Source organism: Drosophila novamexicana, unplaced genomic scaffold (genome assembly GCF_003285875.2).
Source record: "Drosophila novamexicana strain 15010-1031.04,08,12 unplaced genomic scaffold, DnovRS2.1 tig00000009-arrow-pilon, whole genome shotgun sequence".
Lineage (NCBI taxonomy): Eukaryota > Metazoa > Arthropoda > Insecta > Diptera > Drosophilidae > Drosophila > Drosophila novamexicana.
The window spans coordinates 412,332-428,666 of record NW_020824766.1 but is presented as its reverse complement, the minus strand read 5'-3'; the positions used below and the strand labels follow the sequence as shown (position 1 = coordinate 428,666).

Genomic DNA, 16,335 nt, shown 5'->3' with positions numbered 1-16,335 from the left:
GCGACAGCGCAGCTCATGCGAAGCGTAGCGACAGCTACACAAGCTTTGGCGCAGACTGCGCGAAAGAAAGTAAACAGTGGAATGCGCAAAAAGCGCTGAAATGTGAAAGAGCCGCAACATTGAGTGCTGCTGAGCGAGAGCGCCAGTATGGCCGTGCGAGAGAGCGAGTGAGCGCAGTTGACGCAGCCGTTGGTGGTTGTGACTGTGACTGCGACTGCGACTGCGAGTGTCGCTGCTTTTAATGCTTTCGGTTTCAAGTTTGGCTGTGACGCTGGCTGCGCAGTCGCCGTTAACTTTTGGCTTTGGCTTTGGCGCTTGCTGCGTGGGGCTTTCGTTGTTGTTGTTGTTTTTTTTTTTGGAGCCGATCTGGGCTGCGTTGCAAGAGGCGCACAGCGCGCGCGTTCACTCAGCGTTTGCAGTCCGGCGGCACCGGTTCGGTTCACGGCTTCACACAGCTCAGCACAGCAGAAAAAGCGGCCCACGAGAGCCAGACCCAAGTCCCCCCCCCCCAAAAAAAAAAAACAGAGCCCCTCCGACCCTCGCCTAAAGTAAAGCAACAACAACAATAACGGCGCGTGTCAACGTCTGCGTCTGCGACTGCTTTCGAATTCGTGCGAACTTGTGAACTTTCGTTTTCGGCAACGGCAACTGCGAGCCAGAAGGATTGGATGTATATCAAATAAAAATGTATAAATATATATATGTTTAGGAAATGCCAAGGAAATCTAGTGAAAATTCAAACTATGCCTTGTTGTGCAGTGTTTAATTATTGAAAAAAAAAAATGATCTGAAAAGAACTGCGAGGCAAATCAAATTTATATTTAAATATGTTAAATATGCCAACGCTGTGATACAAAGTGCATACAAATTTCTAAATCAAATGCAAACGAAACAAAATAAATAAGAAATTCCACAAAAAAAAAAAAACCTGCTCCTAAGTTGAGCACAAAAAAAGAAAGAAAGAAAAGATACTAGCTATTTATGTAGATAAACCAACAAGAAATTAAAAACAAAAACATTGGGCAACCAAAGCAAATATATGTAATAAAAAGTAAAAATAATAAAAAAAATATATATAAAGAAAATCAAATTCCCTGAGCCCAGCGACAATTCGCAATTCAAACAACTCATAAAATAGCAAAAAGCGCATAGCAACATTTGTTTTTGTTGTTGCTGCTAATTCAAGGTCAAACTTTTCTCATTCAAACGGCGACGGCGACGGCGACGTCGCGAGAACCCCTTTAAACGGCAGCCAAAGCCCAGTCGCAGCGCCAATAAGTACGCGAAATAGTTGACAACAACAACAACAACAGCAGCAACAGCAGCAGCACACATAATAATAGAAAAAAAGGCAGCGCTCAAAAAAAAAATAAATAAAAGTCAAAGAAGAGACAAAAACTAGACAAACAAAACAACAAAAGCCAGCAGCTGAAGGCAGCGCAGCGGCAGAAGCGTCTACAATTGCGAGTGCACAAAAGCAAATTGAGCAAACTTGCGCTCTTTCTTGTTGTTGTTGTTCTCTTCTGCGCTCAGAATTTGTGTAAGCTCTCTCAAAGCTGCGCTTACTGTGACAGTTTCTGTTGTTGTTGCTGTTGTTGTTGTTGGGCGCAGTTAGAACGCACGCGCGGGCGTGTGCGGCGGCTGAGAAAAGCGCGCGTGCGATAAAAAGCTTTATTATTGTTTTTTTTTTTTTATAATTTATGTTTATTTTTTTTTTTATAGTACCAAGCGTGTGCGCTCAGAAATTTAGTTCCAATTACAATTTGCAACATTTGTATTTATATATATATTTTTTGTTGCCCTGCAATCAAACAACCCATAGACAGCGCAGCAGCAGCGTCGCAGCAGCTGCAATGTTGCAACGCGCACTCAATTAGCTTATTAATAAAACAAACTAAGAATCGAACAAGAAGTGAGGCAAACAAAACATTTGATACGTTAAGCTGGCAACATTTTGTGCGCCTCAGCAATGAGAATGGACTATCAAATGCCGCCGCCAGCTTTGGCACTGCAACAACAACAACAACAGCAGCAGCAGCAGCAACATCAACAGCAGCAGCAGCAACAACAAACACACAATGCGCTGCAGCATCAGCAGAATCAGCTGCAACTGTTGCAGAGTGTGCAGCAGCAGCAACATCAGCAACAGCAGCAGCAGCAGCAGCAACAAATGCTTGGCAACATGTCGCAAGCGACGACGTTGCCGCCACTGAGCAGCCTGCCGTTGCAGGTGGTGCACAACTTGCCACACCTGCTGGCAGGCAATGGCAACAACAACAACAACAATAGCAGCAGCAACAACAGCAACAACAGCAATCCGAATCTCAATGGCAACAATGTGTCGTGCAACAACAACAGCCAGACCAACAACAATTTGCTGCGCAGCAGCATGCAACATCAGCAGCTGCTCAACAATCTGAGCAGCAACAACAACAATGGGAATGGCAACACAGCCGCTGGCAACACGTCGCTTGTGTCCAACGGCGCCTTGCCACCGCCCACACAACTGTTGCAACATCATTTGCAACATTTGGCGCATGTGAATGTCAATGCGGCGGCCGCTGTTGTTGCCGTGGCCGCCAACAATCTCAGCAACAATCTGCAACATGCCAGTGGCGCTGGCGGCAACAACAACAACAACAACACTATACTCAACCACAACAATCTCAACATTATCATCAATAACCACACCTCCAACAACAACAACAACAACAATCCAGCAACACCAAATGCAAATCTGACAACAGCCACGCCCACTGTCAACACGGCGGCGGCTGTGGCCCAGCAGCAACAGGCGCACGAGAACAGTTTGGTCAACAGTCTGGTGGGCGTCATCAACGGCAGCAGCAACAACACCAGCAACAACAACACCAGCAACAACAACAGCAACAACGCCAACAGCAACAACAACAACAACAACGGCGACGACAACAATCGCTGGACACAATTTCAGGTGCAACAATTGTGGAAGCAACATGCAAATTACTTGAATGGTATGGATTCATGTTTTTTAATATGCAACAAACCAGCAAATGTTTTGTCCAACATGCTGCAATTGTAAGAAATGTTATTTTAGCGCAGGGTTAGCAACACTTTGTTGCCCAACATGCTGCTGCTGTGTTTAGGCACAAAGTTCTAGCAACATTTGGGAATATTGAAACATGAGGATTACGATTCTTTGTTTGTCAACATGCTGAAAATGAAATGTTGACAAATTAACGGCAACTTGTGAATGTTTATTGTGGGTTCTTGTTCTTATGTCTTGTGTCTTCTATCAATAATGTAGAACTACCAACAGCAACATGCATACATTTGTGGGGCAATATGCTGCAGCTGTTAGGCAGCTACTTGTAGCCAAAAGTTGTGAAATACTTTTTTTGATAAGCTTCTTCTTCTGCAAAATAAAGAATGATGCGTAACATCAGCAGCTGCTTGTTGCTAAGGCTGAAAATTATAGTTACAAGAGCATCATGTTGCCTGAGAAGCTCATAGCAGCATGTTGCTGTTGTAGCTATAGATAAGCTGTTGCTGCTATAAAATTCTCAGGCAACATCTAGCTGTAGCCACAGGTTGTGAAATACTTTTTACACACAACTTCTTTCTCTTTGAAATAAAGTCGTCTAGCTGCTAAAGACCACCAGCTGCTTGTTGCTAAAGCTACTAAGACTTGGTTAGCAACATGTTGCAAATGTGGAAGAACACAAGTTGCTCGTATAGTGATTGAGCAACATTTCGAAATTGTTTTTAGAATTTGAGACACACTTCTTATAAACATAGAAGACTGTGCCTTGAAATAAGCTGAAACTTGAATTATGTTAAAAAGATTTTGGTTAGCTTGAGCAAAAGGTAAACTTTTCACAAGCCGCGCTCTTGTAATTCCCAAGCAGTTAAAGCTTGGCTCAAGTCCAAAGCTCAACTTGGCAGCGTTTGCTTCCTGGCAAGGCGACATGTATTTGGCTTAGTTGTTGGCCTTGTCAGCTCTGGCACTTCTGGCCACATTCTGTCACAAATTGATAGCATGCACGACTAATTAACGGCCGCTAATGACCCTGATTAGGTAGGTGTCAAAGTCAGCTTATATCGATTGGCGCCGTCTGAAATTGGCGAGTTTTCCTTTTCTTTTACTTTGTACGACGTGCAACAGACGCCGCAACGCAATGCTCTATGGGTTCATTGCGGCATTTCTTTCTATTTGTTTAGTTTTTTTTGTTTTTGCCAGCATTTTGCATTTCCCATTTCCGCATGGCGGCTGCTGGTGGGTGCCGCTGACTCAAGAGTCTCAACTTTCAACTAAACCTTTTGACATCCGCCGACTTTGACTCTGCTCTGGCCAAACGCTCGCAATCGCAATCACAATCACTTTTGCTTTCAGTTTTTGACTGCAAGGGCCGCCAAGCTGGCAACTTGTTGGCCCGCGACATTTTCAGACAACTTTCGTTTCGGTCGGGGTGCTTTCCATATAATATAAAATGCCCAAAAACCGTCAACTTTTGTTTTATTTAGTTTGCGAACAAAGCCGCGACTCGAGTCTTGAGTCCAGCTGCGGCCTTTTGTTATCACAGCTTTTATCTGACTTTATGGCCGAGATAAAAGCCCGGTTTTTAAGGCCTAGCAAAAAGCAAAAAAAAAAAAATAAAATAAACAGCAGCAGAAAACAAACAAAAAATAATCGCACAGAAGGGCAATTTTTTTTTGGCAAAGTCCACTCCCAGCTAACAAACCCACCCCCCCCCCCCTCCCACCCCCTTCTGTCTACCTCTCTGCCTCCGCACACAACGTGTGACATTGCCGCATAATTAATAAGCGTCCAACAACAACAACAACAACAACGACAACATTCATTTGACTTTGTTTTATTTTTGTTTTTCGGCTGCCCAAAATGCGTTTTTACTTTCATTGAGCGACGCCGACGTCAGCTGCTCTGCCCCTGCCCCCTGTCCCCTGTCCCCCTGCCCCTTTGCCGGCTCCGCAACATCACAAAAATGAACTTTCACTTTTTCGGCAGTTTTTTTAAATTCATTTCTTTCGTCTTTCGTCTTCGTTTTTTTTTTCTTTTTTTGATATTTTTATCTGGCATTTTATTTAATTTTTTTTTTTGTCATTTTCCATTTTTTAGTTTTTGGCTTTTTGGCTTCATTTTTGCTTCTGCTTTTGGGAAACATCATTTGATTCATACCAAAAATGCACAATATTATTTTCGAAAGTTTTGCGGCCAAAAATAATTTAAATGTTCAGAAATTTAATAGGAGTTTTTTATTCTTCTGCGTTGCGAAATAGTTCAAATGATTAGAAATCTTGCGTCTAATTTTGTGAGGGTTTTTATTTTTCTGTCAAAATTATTTTAATTGTATTTTTTTATATATATATATTTTTCTATATCTTCTGAAATATTTTAAATTAATCGAATTAATTGAATCATTTAGAAATTTCAAGGAATTTTTTCTTTTTTGGGAAAATTATTTAAATGATTTTTTTTTTCTTGTGAAATAATGCAAAAGATGAGAAATTTAATGCGAAATTTAGTTGTCTTGTGAAATTCAAATTAATATTTTAAATATATAAAGTATATTTAAATTCATTTTTTATTTTTCTTTTTTATGAAATAATTTGAATTGTTGGAAATTTGAAGATATTTTTTCGCAGACTTTCTAAATAATTCAAATAAAATGTATATATTTTTGGCCTTGCAAAATAATTTAACTGCTATTTTTTTTACTTAATTTTCATATAATTCATTTACTGAAGATAAGAGAACTTCGAATATAGAAGAAGACAATTTCATAATGTGTACCTGCAAAAATGTCGTAGGCGTACTTTTAGGGCGTGTCTAAGTAATTATTATTTAATTATTATATTTATTTGTTTATTATTATGTTGGAAATTTCTCAAAGAGCCCCAATTTGTAAGAGACCAAAACCTTAATTATCTCCATTATTTTTTAATATTTATTGCATATTTTGTCTATTTTTTTTTTGTTAGAGCTTTTCTTGTAAGACCCTGGCTTATAATGGGACATTATTATTATTATTATTATTACTATTTTATTTATTTTCTTTGTTTTTATTGTCATTCGTATTCATATTTCGTACTGAACCTGCGAGTTGCTGGGCTAATCTAAAGCTGTGAAATATGCGATTCATGAATTGAAACATTTTGCTGGCCAAGTACACGTTCGGCTCGTGTCGTGTGTCTTCTTCTGCTCTGCTTCTGTCTAGAATTAAGCGCTTTTTGCTGATTAACAGAGTTGCGAAGAGTGAGTGTAAAATTTGAGCACAATAATCGTTCGACGGCAACTTCCTTGCGTGCTGTTGGCCGCAAAACGCGTTTATCCAACAAAATTTGAAATGCATTTCGCGCATGTGCCGCAGCAGACATGACAAATTGGTTAATTGGCTTGGCGGCGCAGTCGACGTCGTCACACACTCACCCAGATACGCTGAACGTACTGCCAAAATGCAACGTATTACAGTTACGTTCAATCAAAAGGCAACAAGCCCAAGCCCGAGTCCGAGCTCGAGCCAAAACACGAGCTACCCATCTTGCTAACTGCACTGATTGCTGCCGCCGCCTGCAATTGCTGTTGCTGTTGTCCCGGGGACAGCAGCAACTGTTGTTGCGCAATCGTGGCTGCGAGAAACGTGCAAAATGCGGCATCGTTTAGTGTTCAGGTGAGAAACAACAAACGTTCGCTTGGAAAATATCAGTGAAAGTGACGGCCCGAAGCGACAGACCGAATGCCCAAACGCACCACGCGGCGTATGAGCAATCTTTTTTTTGTTAGCATTTCACACGTCGTCGTCCCGCCTGTCTCGTCTGTCGCTTTGTCGCTGCCAAAAAGACCAGAAGCGCTTTTCAGTTGATTTTTTACACACTTTTGTGTTGATTGAATATCTTGTTTTTTTTTTTTTTTTTTGATTACGTTTTATAGCCACGCCCCGCGCCTGCGTGCCCCGCATATTTGTAGCCAATTTTTTAAGTTGTATTTGGGTTTCGGTGTCTGCTTGCTTTTTTTCCCTCTCTGTCTTTTATTTACTGTTTTATGGGGCTGTAATTTTATAGCGCTCGCGATATGCCCGGCTATGATTATCATTATAGTCTGCTTCCTTATTTTGGCTAATTAACTGCACGACGCCGGCGGCTTTCTTTCACTCAACAGCAACAACAAATTGCGGCTAATGTTGGGGGTAGACATAAAATAGAGAAAGAGAGGCATTCATCTAACCCTCTCTCTCTCTCTCTCGTTCGCTTTGTCAATCCGTGTCTCCGGCAAGTATGTTACAAATCGTGTCCTCAATGCAATGGGCGTGGCGTGAACATTATTTTTACTTTCGCTTTGTAACAGTTTCACAGTTTTCCAGTTTTGCAATTAAACTATTGCAACATCGCTGTCATGTTCGCCTTTTAATGGTTTTAAAGTCAATTTGCCATCAGGTGAAGAATTTTCGTGCTTATGAATCAAATCTAGCTAGTTAGAAACGATTCTTTAACTAATGTTACCTAAAACAAATCTCTGGCAAGTAGAGTAGTAAGAGTAAAAGAGACTTAAATAGAGGAAATGAATGAAAACTAGCTAAAGGGAGAGAGAGTAAGAAAAAGTGGGAGAACATTTAATGGAGAAGAATCAGCTATGACAGTAATGTAGTTCCCTACTGTTAAATAACATCGACGCTCTATGCGATTCTCAGCAGCAGAATGAAAAGCAAAGAAAGAGGGAGACAGGAAGAGACAGATAGAGGCACGCATTGGGACATAGGGAATGGATCAAATATAAAAAAGAGGTATAACATCGTGAAGAAGAGCTTAAGTTTGAAATCTTATCTGCGAATATAAACTATGTAAACATATTAACATAAAAGTGTTACTAAATAAATACTCTTGCTATTTGAGGTTCTGCAAATTACATAAAATAACAAATGAAATCTACAGGGTATCGCAACAGCTTCAAAATAAAATTGAACATTTCGAAAATAATACAAAAGAAAGCGAACGCTAATCGAAATGCCGTTAGGAAAATTACATTCGTATTAGCTTTGCAAATGCCAGGCAAAAGTTTGGCAAAAAAAAAAAAAGCCGCGCAATTAAAAGTTAACCAAAGAGACAAATTTTATAGTGCCAAGTGCCCAGAGGCGAACCTGGGCTGCCCGAGCTTTGGTTTGGGCCATGACAAAAGCGCTTTTTATGCTAACAAGCCCGGAAATCAAATGTGGCCAACACATTTTCCCACACATAATTAATTTTGTGCACAGCGAAAAAAAAAGAAGGTAAACTAAAACAGAAATTAAACATAAAAGTGCTACATCAAAAAAAAACACACAAGCGCTATGCAAATGAGCGCGAATGCGGAATGAATGCAATGCACAGCAACAACAACAACAGCCACAATCACAGTTACAACAACAACAACTAGAGACAGCACAACAATCGAAAGTGTTACACTTTCTGCACTTCAGCAAAAGGCAGTCAAACAAAACAAGAGCCAGCAGAGCCATAAACGAGTGCCATGTAATACAGCAAGGCACAAGCAACAACAACAACAGCAGCAACAACAGCAACAACAACAACAGCAGCAATAACAGCAACAGCAACAACAGCAGCGATAACAGCAACAGCAACAACATCAGCAACAACAACAGTAACATTGCAGTTAAAAATTACCGCAATTGCGCCATCGACGCGACGCGACGCGACGCATGCGCCAACAGCGACGCGAACGCCAACGGCGACGGCGACAGCGACAGCCCCGTTGAGACAGGTGAAAGGGGCGTGCGCTGTACGTGCCCCGCGTTGTCTCAATTGTTGAGCTGGACTCCGAAAGCGAAAAGAAATAATACACATGCATTGCATAACCAACCGTACGAGCTGCTGCAAAACTAGCTGAAAGTGTGCTGAAAAAGTCACACACACACACACACACACACACACACACACATACTCACTTCTAAAAATACTTCTACACACACACACACACACACTATGTAAACCCACTTGGATGTCAATGTCGGGGTCTCTGGTCGCGCTTTTGTTCTACATTTGCGTGCTTAGAATTCGCTGCTTCTTCTTCGTCTTCTTCTTGTTGTTGTTGCTGTTGTTCTCTTTCTTTCTTTCTTTTCTCTTCTTTTGCATTTGGCTTGTGACTTTGGCAACCGGTTTTCATTCAATTTGGTTGGGTTTTTCGGGGTTTTTTTTTCTTTTCTTTTAATTTTATCTTTGCTGTTCATCCGCAGCGACTTGTTCGGGCTGTTGTTGTTTTTGTTGTTGCTGCTTGCAGGAGATTTTACTCTCACTTTCATTTTAATGCGAGGCCTGCTTTAAAATGCAGTCAGCGTTGGTAGCTGCATGGGGGAGGGGGAGGGGCGGCTGGGTTCGCTGTAAGGGCAGTCGATTTTATTGCTTGGAAACGGATATAAACGAAATCACGTTAAACAAAGCTAAATGCCAACTTTTGGATTTTATTAATTAATTAATTAATTTACAAAATACTTTAAGGCTTACTTAAGAGAATTGGGGCATATTTACAAAGTATTACTTTAATTAATTAATTTATGAAATACTTTGATTGTTGTCTTCGATTTGCATTTTTTGGCCAGCTTTGGGCCACATAAATCTATGTCCAACCAGTTAAAAGTCCACGGCTGTCACATGTTTCTCAAAACTCGCGCAGCTTCGTACTAAATGGAAACAGTAAAAGTGAAAGTTTAATGCGGCATTAAAATAATAATAAAAAAACAAAAAAAACCTACATCAAATGGTGACCAGCTCGCGCTGTCCATTAACACAACAAAGGCACAGGCCAGAGGCTAACAATTTATAGAAATAATATTAATAATAATAGCGGACAGCGACGCGCACAAAACAGTAACAAATTATGGACCCAAAAAAAAAAAAAAAAGTAAATGAATTTATTTTCACCCAAGAAACAGCATAAATTTTGTTGTCGTAGGCCTGGCTTAAGATAAGTTAACAGCGCCTTTTCCAATGAAACTGTTACCAAAAAAAAAAACACACACACAAAAAAAAAAAGCAACGGAAACCGAATGCAAAAAAGAGACACGAAATTTATGCAAATTATTTTAATTACAAACGAGAAACTCGAAAAAAAAGTTCATAAAAAGTGCGCGGACTACAAAACGCAGCGCGCTTTGTTGCTGGGCCCCCAAAAAAAACCTAAAAAAAGAAACAACAACAACAGCAAAAACAGCCGCAACATTGACGCATCGTTGACCCACTTAAATTGGCAAGAGAAACCGTAAACGAAACCGAGCCAAAAGCCAAAGCCAAAGCCGGGCCGATCGACGCAACGTTGTGCTAAAAATAAACCCTGCGCCAGATTCTGTTGCTCCTGTTGCCTGAGAGTTCGCAGTGAAAGTGACATTCAAGATACAAGTTGCGCGCGCAAAAAGATACAAAAGTATCTCGCACGCAAAAAGATACAAATGTATCTTGCGCGCAAAAAGATACAAAAGTATCTCGCACGCAAAAAGATACAAAAGTATCTCGCACGCAAAAAGATACAAAAGTATCTCGCACGCAAAAAGATACAAATATATCTCACACGCACAGCTTGCGCCGCGCCCCGCTTAGCTACATTTTCTGTGCGTCTGTTTTCTCATACATTTCATTCCATTTCATTTCGTTTTCGTTTCGTTCCGTTGCGTTTCACACTAGTTTTAAATATTGTATTTGCTCTTCTTTCTATCTTTCATTTTTCTTCTGTTCTTACAGGCAGGAAATCTCCATTTTTGGGTTTCATTTGCAAAGCAAACGGTAAATTTTTGTTTTTCTGTTTTTTTTTTTTTTTCATTTATGTTGTTGTTCTTTTGTTTTGCCGCACGCAAATTTTGTCTTGTGTTTTGAGTTTTGTTGCTTTTTATTACTTTTAATTATTAGTAATTGAGTTTTTTTCATAAAGTACAGTTTATATTAATTTTTCACTTGCATCCTTTTTGCACTTGCATCAACTCCATTTTTCGGCTGTTAATTTCCCTCTCTCTATCTCTCTCTCCCTCTCTCGCTCTGTTGATATAAAGCCAAAAGTACCGCATGTACAAATTTCCCAAAAACATAAATCCGAGCGTTAAAAAAAAAACCCCACCAAATATCAAATGCAAATGTCTAATTAAAAAGCCAAATTAAAAGTTGTTCATACGCCGCGTTGGCCCGCTTGCAGATTTGCAAGTCCTAATTTTGTGTATGTGTGTGTGTGTGTGTGTGTGTGCCGCCTGATTTGTTGCTATTACTTCACAATTCACATGCAACAAACACTTGCGCACTTTTCACTTACGCTTCGCTGCCAGCGGCATAAAAAAAAAAACACCAACAACAACTTGTAAAGAAAAGCAATGAAAAGAAAAGAAAATATTACTTCACTGCCACAGACCAGAAATGTGGTCGCCGTCGACGTCGCCGTCGCAACATGGCATAAAATTTCGCAATAGTTGCCCGTTCGCCTAAAAAGCAACAGTAAAAACTTCGCAAATGAAAGTGAGAGTGAATAAGAAAGCGGAAACTAATGCAAGCGAAACCAACAAAAAAAAAAAGCAAGAAAAAAGCAACAACAACAACAACGCGCTGCACGACGACAACTGGTTTCTGCCGACGGCGACGGCGACGGCGACGGCGACGGCGTCGGCGCAGACTGCGGCCAAACTCGTTTGCAAGAAATCAAAGAGCGCTTCGCCTAATGCTTAACAGTGACAGCCGCCGTCGCCGTCGCAGCAGCAGCGCAGTCAACGGCAGCAGCAAAAGTACGCTCAGCTGCGCCTGCGCAGCGTCAGCTGAGTAAAGCTTTTTTTGAGTGCGTCGCGAGCGCGCAGAGCAACGATACAAATCTGTTGAAAGCTGAAATTTCACTTTCGCTTTTAGCTGCTGCTGACTGCGCTGCTGACTGCGCTGCCTGCCTGCCAGCTAAGCTGCTTCCTCTTTTGTTTGCTTTTGGTTTGTTGGTTTTGCCTGACTTGTTTAGCTGTCTCGCTCTGGCGGCTTGTGTTTGTTTTCGGCTGTGTTTCGTTTGCCGTTCGAAGCGCATGCGGAAATTGTGAGCATTTTTCTTCTACTTACTTTGTTTCTCCTTTCTTTTGGGCAGTTTGCCAAAAAGAATTGCCCAGCTCTAAATATACATATGTATGTATGTGTTTGATAATATATGTGTTTATATGTGTGCTGTTTGCGTTTGTTGGAGACGCTGTTTTGACCCACTTTACAGACAGCTGGCCAAGTAGTGCTCAGGCCCTTATCATTTACTATGTGCACTTGAATATAAAACAAAGCTACTCTACAAATGATTGCAAAAACTATTTTATTGGAAAAACACTAAACCTTATCAGCTGCATTTGTCGTCGTCAGCCTGTGATTAATTTGTTGGGCAAAAAACAAAAAAAAACTGTATTAAAACTATTAACTTTGCCCTTGGTTAGCATTCAAAATGTTCACGTCTATAAACAACATATATAAAGTATATATTTAATACATTTGTGTGTTTTCTCTTTGCAGGCAAATCCACATCGAATAGCAAAGAAATCATCTGCCCGGATGATAAATACAAAGAGGAGGGCGACATTTGGAATGTTGAGGCCCAAACGGCATTTCTCGGCCCAAATTTGTGGGACAAAACCTTGCCCTACGATGCTGACCTCAAGGTAACACAAGTTAGTATCATATTCATCGCTGCGTAGTGGCTGCGTCTGTTTTTATTACACCCCCCCACCTACCCAATTACACTTTCCCCTTCCACACACACGCAACAAGCGAAACAGTTGAACATACACACACACAGACACACACACACACACGCTGGCACACACCCGAAATTAACACGAGTTTTGGTGCTTTACGTAGTGCGAGAATTGTATTCTCATCATATTGTATAAATACTGTACAGTTTGTTTCCATCGCAAATTGACTAACACAACCAATTTAATTACACCCTACACAAGAGCTGCAATAATTACATGCGATATTTAATTACTTCTTAATTACCCACACAATAACTTCAGTAATTAGAGCATTTAGGCAAAAGAACATATTTGAAGTGGGATTAATGCTTTATAAGCTGTGCCAAAGAGGTTTAATTACTTAATTACTTGCTTGAAAATGTAATTACTTGGGGAATTATTTGTGGGTACTGAAATTACTTGAGTAAATACGCCTTTAAAGTAGAAATCCCCAACTAAAAGATATAATAAAAGCTATCTTTGCACCATTGCATTTAATTACTCGCGTAATTATGCACAGAATGTGTAATTACTTAAGTATTTGTAGTTGGGCGTTTTAATTACTTGAGTAATTTTATCCAAAAAATTAATTAAACTAAAGTTCATCTCTTTTTAGAAAAATTAAAATTGAAAACTTAAGTACATTAATTACTTTTTATCTAATTAATTGAGTAATTATGCCCAAAAAGTGTAAATAAGTAATTACTTGAGTTATTGTGCTTTTGATATGAAAGAATTAAAGCTTATATGAAATTAACTTAATTCAATTACCGGGAATTTCATAAAAAAAATTATAATTAATTTAATAACCTGCAATTATTGAATTTAATTAATTTACCTGTAATAGCCTTGAATAATGTATTTCAATTAAACTATTGATAATTAAAAAAGTTATTTTCTTTTTATTTAATTATCTGAAAATACATTCAATAATTGAATTTTAATTAAACCTGTAATTACTTGAGTAATTGTAAGACGCCTCAAGTGTCTGCCCAATGGAAGTAATTAAATTAGTAGCGAGTAATTAAGTAATTAAACACTACACTACACTTGCCCGACTGTGTTGATTGTTGAGTTTGTTGTTTGCTGTTTCTGCTGCTGCCAAATTTTGAATGCAACATTTTGTGGCACACGTGACATTACAATATTTGCAAATTCTTTTCGTATGCAGTATGCGGACCTGGACGAGTTCTTGTCGGAGAACAACATACCCGACAGCCTGCCCGGCACCCATTTGGGGCACGCCGGCGGCCTCGGCCATCGATCCGATTCACTGAGCCATGCGGCGGGTCTGTCGCTGGGCCTGGGGCACATAACCACGAAACGGGAGCGATCGCCATCGCCATCGGATTGCATAAGTCCCGATACGCTAAATCCGCCATCGCCGGCCGAATCAAGTGAGTATGCGAGTGAGAGCACGAGAGAGAGAGAGAGAGGCAGAGAGAGAGTGAGGGAGAGTGAGAGTGAGCGGAAGAGAGTCCCATGCCAATCTCCACGACCCCCCCACATCATAATTTTTAATAATTAACTTTAAATTCAATTATTTAAAAAACACAAATGGAATGGACATTGCGCCTAATTAACTTTTCGATTTACAATATATTATATTGAATATGATTTTGATTTACCTACACATAAAACACATACAACTTTTTCATCTAGCGAATAACCGATTCAAACAAAAAGAAAACCCATGAAAAACTGAAAAACTAAACAAAAAAAAAACTGAGAAAATGTTTTTGCTCATGTCTTATCAAATGCTAAATGTTAAAGGCTGAATTACATTCCAATTTGTGCGATTCGAGGCAAATTTTTTATTTCCTTTTCGTCTACTTTCATTTCTCTATTTTCTTTTCTATTTCTATTTATTTGATTTTTTTTTTGTAACTTCTTTTGATTGTTTCGATTTCGTTTATCTGAAAAGTTGCGAGTGCATTTTTTATGATTTAATTTATAGCACGAACAGTCTGTGAAACATTGTTAACATTTAGTATTTGATATTCCAGCATTTTCATTCGCATCGTCGGGGCGTGACTTTGATCCGCGCACCAGAGCATTCTCCGATGAAGAGCTCAAACCGCAGCCGATGATTAAAAAGTCACGCAAACAATTTGTTCCAGATGAGCTCAAGGACGACAAGTACTGGGCCCGCAGACGAAAGAACAATATTGCCGCCAAGAGGTCGAGGGATGCGCGCCGCCAAAAGGAGAATCAGATTGCGATGCGTGCTCGCTACTTGGAGAAGGAAGTGAGTATCGATAAGTCGATAAGTTGATCGATCGATCAATCGATTAACCATCTCTCTCTCTCTCTCTGTGTCTCGTTAGAATGCCACGTTACATCAGGAGGTCGAGCAGCTGAAACAGGAGAACATGGACTTGCGTGCACGTCTATCGAAATTCCAGGATGTGTAATATAGAAATGTGACTTGAGCGATACGAGTAACCACATCAACCATTACATTTTAATGATAATGATAATAATTCAGTTATCGATAATTGATAAATGATAAATACTAATAATTTTTAGTAAACAGACATGAAAGAAAATACACTACAAAAACTACACATATATGCAATATATATAAATTTATATATATGTAATTAAACAAGTTATATATGTATGATAAGCAGACACATCCACACACACACACACACACTCACATCTACACACACTCACATCTACACACACTCGCACACACACACACACACATTTGTAAGCTGCGGCCTGTACCGCATATTTATTTTAAACTTAACGTAAAGCTAAACGCAAATTAACTAAATGAAAGAAGTAAACAAAAAACAACTTAAATTTTTAGTGTAGCTTAAAAACAAACAAAAACAACAACAAACAAAAGAAAACCAATTTCAGAACGCCGACTAAAAAAGTCTCTCACCACACTTATCGATAGCTCGAGTTATCGATAGCGTTTGCCGTGGTTTGTCTATCGCAGTGGCAACCCTGTGCGTACCGTTAGCTGCTCCTCAACCGCTTAACGATCCGACGTTAGCCAAGTTAGGATCTTAACCCAATTACCCTATTACGTAGAATTGTTACTTTTTACCTAGCCTCTTTTGTTATTAGTTTTTACGCAAGAACCTAAAACAAAACAAAAAAAAAAAAAACAAAAAAACAAAGTTAAATACAGATTTATATAGACATATATATATATATATTTTCAGCGCACCAATTTCTAAGTTTTTAGCTAGTTTTCGTTAAGTTTTCTTAGGTAATTTTTTGGCCTCCTTCTCTGAAAACCTTTTAAGCAAAAAAAAAAAATCGTGCATACATATGTAAATAATTTCGTTGCCTACTCCTCAAATTTGACACAAGAAAAAAAAACTAAAACTAAAAAAAAAAGGTTAATTGTAAACAAACATTAATGTTTTTCTATGATAAACAAGAGGAAGATGAACTTACGATAAAAAAAAAACAAAAAAGAAACATTTAGAAAACAAGCAAAAGAACTTCCCTCCTCAGTTGCCCCAGCTCCAGGCAGCTTTTAGTCTAAGCGAACTATTATGATTTTCTTAAAATATTATTATGAAATCAGTTATGCGAAAAGAAAACTATTATTTTATAATTGATTTTGTTATTTGTTGATAACTAAAATAATATAGAGAGG

At 39.3% G+C, this 16,335-nt stretch overlaps 1 protein-coding gene across 8 annotated transcripts in view; it reads left to right on the top strand.

Moving 5' to 3' along the window:
• The window catches only part of LOC115766443 (hepatic leukemia factor), a 72,219-nt gene extending 56,880 nt beyond the window's left edge, over window positions 1-15,339 (top strand). For 2 of the 8 annotated variants that reach the window (XM_030710391.1, XM_030710434.1), the window contains 5 exons: window positions 10,723-10,764; window positions 12,490-12,644; window positions 13,882-14,107; window positions 14,717-14,958; window positions 15,038-15,339. In XM_030710391.1, coding sequence (XP_030566251.1) covers window positions 10,723-10,764; window positions 12,490-12,644; window positions 13,882-14,107; window positions 14,717-14,958; window positions 15,038-15,124 — 752 coding nt within the window. In that variant the 3' untranslated portion in view covers window positions 15,125-15,339. Of the gene's footprint in view, window positions 1-1,827; window positions 2,994-10,722; window positions 10,765-12,489; window positions 12,645-13,881; window positions 14,108-14,716; window positions 14,959-15,037 lie in introns of those variants that run through there. The other 6 variants (XM_030710417.1, XM_030710408.1, XM_030710375.1 and 3 more) reach the window with 5 other exon arrangements.
• Window positions 15,340-16,335: the final 996 nt, after the last annotated feature.